The 10,048-nt window shown below is 48.4% G+C and overlaps 1 protein-coding gene across 1 annotated transcript; it reads left to right on the top strand.

Moving 5' to 3' along the window:
* The first annotated feature begins 1,887 nt into the window (after positions 1–1,887).
* Positions 1,888–10,048, top strand: det1 (DET1 partner of COP1 E3 ubiquitin ligase). Its single transcript, XM_060060901.1, has 10 exons — positions 1,888–2,203; positions 2,490–2,547; positions 2,696–3,093; positions 3,637–3,903; positions 4,400–4,612; positions 5,526–5,749; positions 7,468–7,597; positions 8,330–8,520; positions 8,955–9,146; positions 9,408–10,048. The coding sequence occupies exons 3-10, from the start codon at positions 2,836–2,838 to the stop codon at positions 9,595–9,597; spliced, it is 1,665 nt and encodes a 554-aa protein (XP_059916884.1). The 5' UTR covers positions 1,888–2,203; positions 2,490–2,547; positions 2,696–2,835; the 3' UTR covers positions 9,598–10,048.

Raw genomic sequence — 10,048 nt, 5'->3', positions numbered from 1 at the left:
GGTTCAGCGATGACAAAACCCAATTTGCTGTTCTGTGAGCGAACATGGTGTCAAGACCATTGTGACATTACTAAATTCACTACAAAGCGCACACCCAACCAATCCTGCCCTCCTTAGGCTTGCAACAGTCCTTTAAAAACGGTGCAGATTACAGTCATTAAATCAAGATGCTTGAGTTAATGTTACTCATTTGTAAATACATCTCGGTCCAAGTTAACTAATCGTCATAAGTGTTGGTTTTAAGACGGTTTGGTGAGAGTGGGGTTAAGGATGTATTGATTGCTGTTAGCTTTGACACCACTCATGTATTTATTTTGCTGTGTGATTAAAGCCTGGCATTTACTGACATAGAGCACAGTATTCTGTGCATTCTGCATCCTGATAGCGATATATAGAATAGTATTGGATTAGATAGAAATAGAGAAATATAAGGCCTTCCGTTTCAGCTCTAGCATTTAGATAATATACAGGCTCACATATAATATAACATCATGTCCTATAATCTCAATATCATGTAACATAATTTGACACCTGAGGGTCTTATTATATTGTATTGTTGACTTGTTATACCCATGGATTTGTAACAATAAGTCACCGTTGATATTCCAGTTATTTAACTTGAAGTTTTTGTTGCTAAAATAAACACGTGTAAAAGCGCTGCTTTGCAATTGTGCAACACATTGCTCCTTTCTGCCACACACTTGCTCCTGCATACTACACTATTTCATACACTTAGATACTTAGTTCAAAAATGAAATCTCAGCATACCATTTGGAAAACACATCTATTCAAAATACAAAACAAAATTGGAAATTGAAAATAGGCCTACTTAAATACACACCTGAAAACACTTACTTACAAAACTGAACAACAATCAGCCAGCTACAAAAAGGCCAAAGGGCAATTGTGCACGTCCCGGGGCAGCGCGGGGGAAATATATATCATTGTGTGCCTCCAAGACTTCGAGGGTAACTGCACCATCATGCAAAAATAGGTCCCTACAATACCCTACATATCATCACATTTCTAGATGCACTTCATGATGCAGCTGAAGAGGACAGATCAGTACAGCCCCAGTTTGTTGTTGTCTGGGACTATGTTAGTTTCCGTCGGGCTGTTTTGGTCCGGAACTGGTTCAAAATCCACGAACAATTTGAAGTCCACGAACAATACTTGCCCCCTTACTCGCCATTTCTAAACCCAATAGAAGATTATTATTTTTTGGCTTGAGGATGGCGCGTATATGCCAAACACATGCCCGCATGCCTCTTCTGCAGGCAAAGGAACAGGAGACATTGAGCTAAGGTCAATCCATGGATGTTTTCGACACACAAGGCGAGGATCCATAAGTCCACCCACGCACAATTTACGTGTTTTTCTGCGTTTACAGTACCGTAGGCTACTGGAATGTACAGGATTGAGTATTTGATTTTTTTTTGGTTGTTGTGAAAAACGTGCCTTTCTGTGGAAGTGAATAAAAACACTGAACATGAAAGACTGCAGTGTTTTATATAAAGTAAAGTAGTGTGTTGCTGCTGATCTGAAAGTGTATTATTTTTCAATTATTAAATAATTTCCCTCTGGGATTATTAAAGTATTTATCTATCTATCTATCTATCTATCTATCTATTCATGATACAAGTGTGGATCATTTTGTCATCAGAGGGACATTTTGATAGAGGATTGTTAGGTTTCGATAGCAGAGTTTCAATTTGACATAGATGTGAATGGCATATTTCTCAGTGTTGTGTCTTATTTGCTTGTGAGTTGAGTTTTGACACAATGAGCCAAAAAAAAAAAGCTGTAATGGCGGGTCCAAGTTTAAAAGATGCAACGCGGTTTCCATCCTGAGATGACGCTGTTGATTCCTACTGCCGTTAAGTCATCAAACAGCCAAACTCCGTACCAACGAGTTCTGGACGCTCTTCTTCCCTGCTTTCATGCCGTCGCCCTGTAGCTTTAGCTATAATAATATTAGGCATATCCACGCCGTCTTATAGAAATGTAGCTAGATTGAATACACGTGAACAATTTCTAATTTTTGAAACGTTCCTATTAATACGGAGACCATTTGCCAATAACCTTAACAGCAAAGCTCCACAAGTTCAAATACAAAGCTAGATAGAGAGCTCAGAAAGTTATCCAAGACTGGGATGTATGATGCTTCTTGAAAAGCTGGACGGTTGACTTTCTTGAACAATGAGTGAGTAACCAGTTTATAGTTTAACATGTAATAGTAGTGTCGTCGTCCTGGTCGTTCCAGCGCTTCTTTAAATACTTGAGTAAATGTGGCGCTTGTCTCTCCTCTGCTCGCTGCCTGATGTTTTCCCAATGCAATTATAATGTGTTTACAGAGCAACGCGCCTCTGGTACACTGAACCAGAGTTGATTGAAATCTAACGTTCCTTGACGCCTATGTTTCTGTAACCTTGTGGTAGGTCATTTGAGTCAAATGTAGCAATTAACATAGTTCTCTTCTTGCTTTTAAGATCAAGGGGCAACGTGTTATCCAGCGTCTTAGTTGAATTTACAGCATTCCCACTGATGGTGAGTTAATTACATGAGGGATGGCTGTAGTTGAGCTTTTGAAAAGCAAATCACAGAATAATCTGTACTTTAGCATTAGTATATCATGCTATGTATGACTATGAATGGTTCAGTATCTTTGTCTCATATCTCTACACGCATCTTGCAGTTTTATGTGCAAGAAGTACCTACACCCAAGATGACTGAGAATAGTTTGTGACGCAAGTCCTCCCGTGTCACCATATCTGGCACCACCACCACAAGTCCTATCTGGCCACTGAGGACACCAACACACTCCCACTGCATCCAATGCGAGCCATGGAAGATGACAGCCCCACGCTGAAGCCCAGGAGGATCCAGAACCAGAACGTGGTCCACCGCCTGGAGAGGAGGCGGGTGAGCTCCGGCCGGGCCGGCGCTCACTGGTACCGCGTGCGCTGCTTCCACCAGAACCTGTTCCCCAACTTCACGGTGGTCAACGTGGAGAAGCCCCCGTGCTTCCTGAGGAAGTTCTCTCCCGACGGACGCTGCTTCATCGCCTTCTCCTCCGACCAGACGTCGCTGGAGGTAAGCCAATGGAAATCCAGGAGATACCTGGGTTGACTTCAATTGAATACACTTTATTGTCTCATCGGGACAGTTGTTCTTGGACTCTGGTTGGTGACTTGGTACTAACACACTGTATGTTAAGCAGAAGTGGAAAGCACTCTTACTGCTCCTACAACCAAGATAAAAAAATACAAAATAATTAAGTGATGCTTACTATTTTTTCTTTGATTGTTCCTGTCCGTACTTGTAACTTGCTCAATAATGATACATGTAGAAGCCTCATCTAAGGTTGATTGGCATTATGTTCACCAATAATGAGTCATTAGTCGGGTAAAGGGATGCAAAATAATAAGAACCTCCTTCAACCTAAAGTATGATGTTTCAATTGTAATGTAGCCCCCAATCCTTCTTTAACTCTGCTCACAAAGAACGTGAGAAATGAACCATTGCTGCAAGACAAGCACGTCCCCAATAGCGTGAAACCTCTTCAAGCGGAGAGGCTGTGAACAGTTGAACCAACAGAATAACCTCAGGCTCCCCTGTCTCCCCAAACGTCCACAGATCTATGAGTACCAGGGCTGCCAGGCGGCCCAGGACCTGCTCCGGGGCCAGGAGGGGGAGACCCTCTCCACGGCCAACGACCAGCGCTCCCTCAACATCCGGGGGCGGCTCTTCGAGCGCTTCTTCTCCCTGCTGCACGTCACCAACGTGGCGTCCAACGGGGAGCACCTGAACCGCGAGTGCAGCCTGTTCACCGACGACTGCCGCTACGTCATCGTGGGCTCGGCCACCTACGTCCCGGAGGACCCTCCCCCGTACTTCTTTGAGGTAGCGCAGCAGCTCTCTCGGCTCCACACTCCACACTCGCCCTTCGTCGTCTCCCCGGGCTCCGCTCGTCCAACCAGGGCGGTCTCTGCGGGCTGTGGAGGAGGAAGGGATGATGAGTTAGGGGTGCTTTTACATTGAAGTTAGTTTGGTTTGTGTGTGGCGTTTAAAAAAAAACCCCCGCCACAAAGAGGTTTTGTTGCATGTTAGTCGTAATCGACGCATGCAATCGTGCATTTATTCCAAAAGTTTAGTTGGGGATTTCCTCTACAGGGCAGGATGTGTCTTTACTGGTCTACACAAAGTGCTCCCTACAGGGCAGGATGTGTCTTTACTGCTCAGTAAAGACACAGTAAAGATACTGGTCCTTTTTTTTTTACTGTTGACTGCCAAACCCGGCAGTGCTGGTCTGGGAGTCAGGGACCATCATCGGCCCCTTGTCCCCAGGGCCGTGGTGGTGACGAGTGCCACTTAAACCGTCCCCTCCTCCCCTGGCCAGGTGTACCGCAACAACGAGTCGGTGACGCCCAACCCGCGCTCCCCCCTGGAGGACTACTCCCTGCACATCATCGACCTGCACACGGGCCGCCTGTGTGACACGCGCTCCTTCAAGTGTGACAAGATCATCCTGTCGCACAACCAGGGCCTCTACCTCTACAGGAACATCCTGGCTGTGCTCTCCGTGCAGCAGCAGACCATCCACGTCTTCCAGGTGGACTGGCACGCACACACGCACACAGGTTTAATCAGTCATAGAGGGTCATGTGTGGTGTTCAAAGCTCTGTACAGAGTGTCTATGTGCTGCGGGCCACAAATCGTTTTCACACCGTCAAAAATGCCCATCTTATAGCCGCCTTTTTCCCGGCATGGTCTGCTCGTTTACAATGACTGAGGTAATATACCGGCTTGATTTCGCAGCCCAATTCCCCTCTCGAAACCTACACATATCTGGGCTTTCATTACCGTGATTAGACGGCATCACGTATCAGGGGCGCGATATGGGTAGCGTCGTTGGATTAGGGCTGGGCGATTTAATCAAATTTTTTATTTTTTTTTCATCAAATGTTTTATAGAAAGTGCAGAACAGCCGGAATCATATCTGTGCATTAATTTAAATTTGAAATTTTTGACCATTTTGTGTATGTATAAGGTGAAATTTCAAAGTTCTTAGTTACTAAGTGCTTTTGGGAGAGACATGCTGAATAAATACATCATGTTTTTCAAACTCAAAAATAATCGTTTGAATAAGCGCAATTTCAATATTGACCAAAACAATCGTGATGATGATTCTGTCCATTATCGAGCAGCCCTACGTTGTCTCTACAACAGAAACAACGCAGTGACATCAACAGGAGTTGTTCTAACAGTCGCATTTGACGAAGACGGTGAAAGATGGCGCAATCTCCGAGAAAACAGCAGAGGAGCTTTCCTTACCAGGCTTTCGCCGGGATCAAAACGTGTTTATAGCCTTCACTCAGAGAACGCAAATTATTCGTAAGAGGTCTACTCTTAATCCAACGAATCTAATCGCGACCCCACCCGCTTGGCAGTGTAGAAAGGCCTACAGTGGTTATGGTGTGCTGCAGGCCACAGAGGCTCATGTGTGTGTGTGGTGGCCCCCCCAGGTGACGGCCGAGGGGACCTTCCTGGACGTGAGGACCATCGGACGCTTCTGCTACGAGGACGACCTGTTGACGCTGTCGGCCGTCTCCATGGAGACGCAGGCGGAGGGGCAGCCGGGCTTCCCCCGCCTCTACACCGACAAGACCATCAACTCTCTGAAGCACCGCCTGCTGGTGTACCTGTGGCGGCGGGCCGAGCAGGACGGAAGCGCCATGGCCAAGAGGAGGTGCGTGCTGCCCCTCTCTGCTCCTCCCACTCTCTCTGCTCCTCTCTCTGCCCCTCCCACTCTCTCTGCCCCTCCCACTCTCTCTGCCCCTCCCACTCTCTGCCCCTCCCACTCTCTCTGCTCCCCTCTCTGCCCCTCCCACTCTCTCTGCTCCTCCCACTCTCTCTGCTCCCCTCTCTGCTCCTCCCACTCTCTCTGCTCCTCCCACTCTCTCTGCTCCCCTCTCTGCTCCTCCCACTCTCTCTGCTCCTCTCTCTGCTCCTCCCACTCTCTCTCTGCTGCTCTCTGCTCCTCCCACTCTCTGCTGCTCTCTGCTCGTCCCACTCTCTGCTCCGCTCTCTGCTCCTCCCACTCTCTGCTCCCCTCTCTGCTCCTCCCACTCTCTCTGCCCCTCCCACTCTCTGCTCCTCTCTCTGCCCCTCCCACTCTCTCTCTGCTCCTCTCTCTGCCCCTCCCACTCTCTCTGCTCCCCTCTCTGCCCCTCCCACTATCTGCTCCACTCTCTGCCCCTCCCACTCTCTCTGCTCCCCTCTCTGCCCCACCCACTCTCTCTGCTCCTCACTGTCACCTTGCTCCTCAGAGGCTAAACACAACGTTTGTGAGCTTACTATAAGAGGGTCAATATGAATCTCAAAGGCCATGGGAAACAACATGACAGGGAAACATGTCAACAATTTGAATTATTGATTCATCTTTTGATAATTTTTCTGATTACGTTTGGTAAATAATTGCAGGTTACAGGAGCCCTGAGTGATTTTGATTTCAGGTTGCTTTATCTGCATTGTTTATTGGTGTTTATAATTTCTTTATTATGTTCAACCAAAAAATATTTCTTAAGCTATCAGTAGATATTTGTTGTTTTTACATAGATAATGACTTGAATAAAATATTCAATAATGGGTTTAGGAGGAATAACAACATTCTGCGTTTATCACCATCATTCACAAACCCCAGGTTTGTGAATGATAATTTCTATAATTTCTTTTTCAAGTCATTATTTAAGTAAAAATAACAGATCTACCAATTCCATAAGAAGGGTCAGTATTTGGTTGCACGTAAGGTGCAACCAAATACAACAGCACAGGTGGTGCTATTGTAATGGTCTCTCTCCTCATGTGTTCACCTGCTGGTGGTGCTGTGGTAGTGGTCTCTCTCCATCATGTGTTCACCTGCTGATGGAGCTCTGGTAATGTTCTCCATCATGTGTTCACCTGCTGGTGGAGCTCTGGTAATGTTCTCCATCATGTGTTCACCTGCTGGTGGAGCTCTGGTAATGTTCTCCATCATGTGTTCACCTGCTGGTGGAGCTCTGGTAATGTTCTCCATCATGTGTTCACCTGCTGGTGGTGCGGTGGTAATGTTCTCCATCATGTGTTCACCTGCTGGTGGTGCGGTGGTAATGTTCTCCATCATGTGTTCACCTGCTGGTGGTGCGGTGGTAATGTTCTCCATCATGTATTCACCTGCTGGTGGTGCGGTGGTAATGTTCTCCATCATGTGTTCACCTGCTGGTGGTGCGGTGGTAATGTTCTCCATCATGTGTTCACCTGCTGGTGGTGCGGTGGTAATGTTCTCCATCATGTGTTCACCTGCTGGTGGTGCGGTGGTAATGTTCTCCATCATGTGTTCACCTGCTGGTGGTGCGGTGGTAATGTTCTCCATCATGTGTTCACCTGCTGGTGGTGCGGTGGTAATGTTCTGCATCATGCTTTTCCCAGGTTCTTCCAGTTCTTTGACCAGCTGCGGAGGTTGCGCATGTGGAAGATGCAGCTGCTGGATGAGCACCACCTCTTCATCAAATACACCAGCGAAGACGTGGTCACGCTTCGAGTCACCGACCCCTCACAGGTAGGAGAGCACGCGCCAGCAATGACCAGAGATAAGCAGACCTTAGGTGACACTGGATTGTGTTGGGACTTCTCCTGTGTTATGCGTTCAATATCCAAATGTTTCATATAGTGGCCTGGTCAGAAGGGAAACGTAAGATCATTTTTTAATAATTGGCTTATCGTCATAATATTTAGAAAATGAACATTGGCACATTTTGTTATGGAAATGTGTATGTTGTAGCAAAAACCAAACCAATTACTTGTAGAATGGTAAATAGAGAAATGTGCGTGTTTTTAAAAGAGGGAGGTAGCGTGGGTGATATTTGTAAAAAATACAGTTTTTTCACGTTTATTATTTTTACTTAATATTTGTGACTGTTGCGTTTTGAATAAAACAGAGCCTAATTTATCGGTGACTATGGGTCAATCTTTCCTTGTTTGGCATGTTTATTTTATTTAGTAATTTACTGGAAATTAACACTAGCTCCATATATCGGTTTCCGGGAGGATTTTTTTAAAAGACGTGGAAATCGGCCATGAAAAAGCAAAACGGGCTGAGGGAACGGCCTTCAACAGGCAGGGTGCTGGGAAGCCCAGGGAACCCATGAAGGCCACCACACGGTGCTGATCCCGGTTCTATCCCCCCATCCCTAACCTTACTCCAACCAACACACACATGGTGCTGTCCTGCAGTCAGAAGCACTGTTTGAAGAGTGAACCATTGACTGACAGCTAGTCTCCCCCCCCCTAGCCGTCGTTCTTCGTGGTGTACAACATGGTGTCCACCGAGGTGCTGGCCGTCTTCGAGAACACCTCGGACCAGCTGCTGGAGCTGTTTGAGAACTTCTGCGACCTGTTCCGCAACGCCACGCTCCACAGCCAGGCCGTGCAGTTCCCCTGCTCGGCCTCCTCCAACAACTACGCCCGACAGGTCCAGAGAAGGTCAGAGGAGCGCCGGGGGCTCTGGGGGATCCACTCATTACCATGACTTCATTTTCCCCGGGTTTGACCTCAGCCATGTGGCTGTTGGTTGTCGCTGGCGGCACAACAGTGTTCTGCGGTGTTTGCTGGGAACTGGATCTCCCCCGGCCTGAACCCAGAGGAACTGGAGGTGTCCCCCCGGCTGCACATCACGATGTAAACCGGAGCTCGGCCTCCGACCCGGGCTGCCTCGGGAGGGAACCCATTGTGCAACCGTTGCTTCTGATGATGCATTACTTACTGATTTTCTCTGATAGTTATTGTTATGAATATCTATATTTGCATACATGTAGAACCCTCTGGGTTCAGCAGAGCTTATTGAACATGCTAAGGTTCTCCTCCTCCATCCACGGCGTGGTGGTGGTCCACCTAGTGACCGCTCCTCCCCCTCCCAGGTTCAAGGACACCATAGTGAACGCCAAGTACGGCGGGCACACGGAGGCGGTGCGGCGGCTGCTGGGCCAGCTGCCCATCAGCGCTCAGTCGTACAGCAGCAGCCCCTACCTGGACCTGTCGCTCTTCAGCTACGACGACAAGTGGGTCTCGGTGATGGAGAGGCCCAAGACCTGCGGGGACCACCCCATCAGGTACCAGGCTGCCGCATGCATGCACCCACGCCCAGAGCCTCCCACCCACGCACGCTCGCTCCCTAACACCCACCCTCCCACCTTATCAGGTACCCGGCTTATGCAACCACCCTCCCTCCCTCCCTCCCTCCCTCCCTCCCCATCAGGTACCGGGCTGCCCCGCCTGCCCTCGCCCAGACCCTCCCACCCACCTACCAACCCTCTCCAGATCAGTGTCAATTGAGTCGTCCAACCGCGCGCCTCTCGCCCTCTTGTCCCCAGGTTCTATGCGCGGGACTCGGGCCTGCTGAAGTTCAAGATCCAGGCTGGTCTCCTGGGTCGGCCCGTCAACCACGCCGTGCGGCGCCTGGTGGCCTTCACCTTCCACCCCTTTGAACCCTTTGCCATCTCGGTGCAGCGCACCAACACGGAATACGTGGTCAACTTCCACATGAGGCATGTCTGTGTGTGAGGCTGAGCGAGAGAGGTGTGTGTGTGTGTGTGTGTGTGTGTGTGTGTGTGTGTGTGTGTGTGTGTGTGTGTGTGTGTGTGTGTGTGTGTGTGTGTGTGTGTGTGTGTGTGTGTGTGTGTGTGTGTGTGTGTGTGTGTCACGCGCTCACACCTGTGGAACCGCGCTGGCGATGACTACACCTTCAATCAGCCCCTCGGTGGGGGGCATCATTGTACGGCGGCCCCCTCCATCCCGCCAGAACAGCGGCCGCCTCTCCATCAGCCCCCCCGCACAGCGCCGAGCTCCGCGGGGAGGGAAGCCCCTAATGAGAGGTTAGGGTAATGGCGGGGGCCACCGTCTTCCCATCCAAGACATTTGCAGGGATTTTAAATGACATTTTAAGTCTGTTTTTTTTTCTATATATTTCTTTATGTAAATATTTTATCGCAATAAAGTGATCGATCTTATATTA

Source organism: Gadus macrocephalus, chromosome 9 (genome assembly GCF_031168955.1).
Source record: "Gadus macrocephalus chromosome 9, ASM3116895v1".
In the NCBI taxonomy this organism is placed as follows: domain Eukaryota; kingdom Metazoa; phylum Chordata; class Actinopteri; order Gadiformes; family Gadidae; genus Gadus; species Gadus macrocephalus.
Note: the sequence above shows the minus strand (reverse complement) of the source record. Positions and strands in the feature narration are given on the sequence as shown.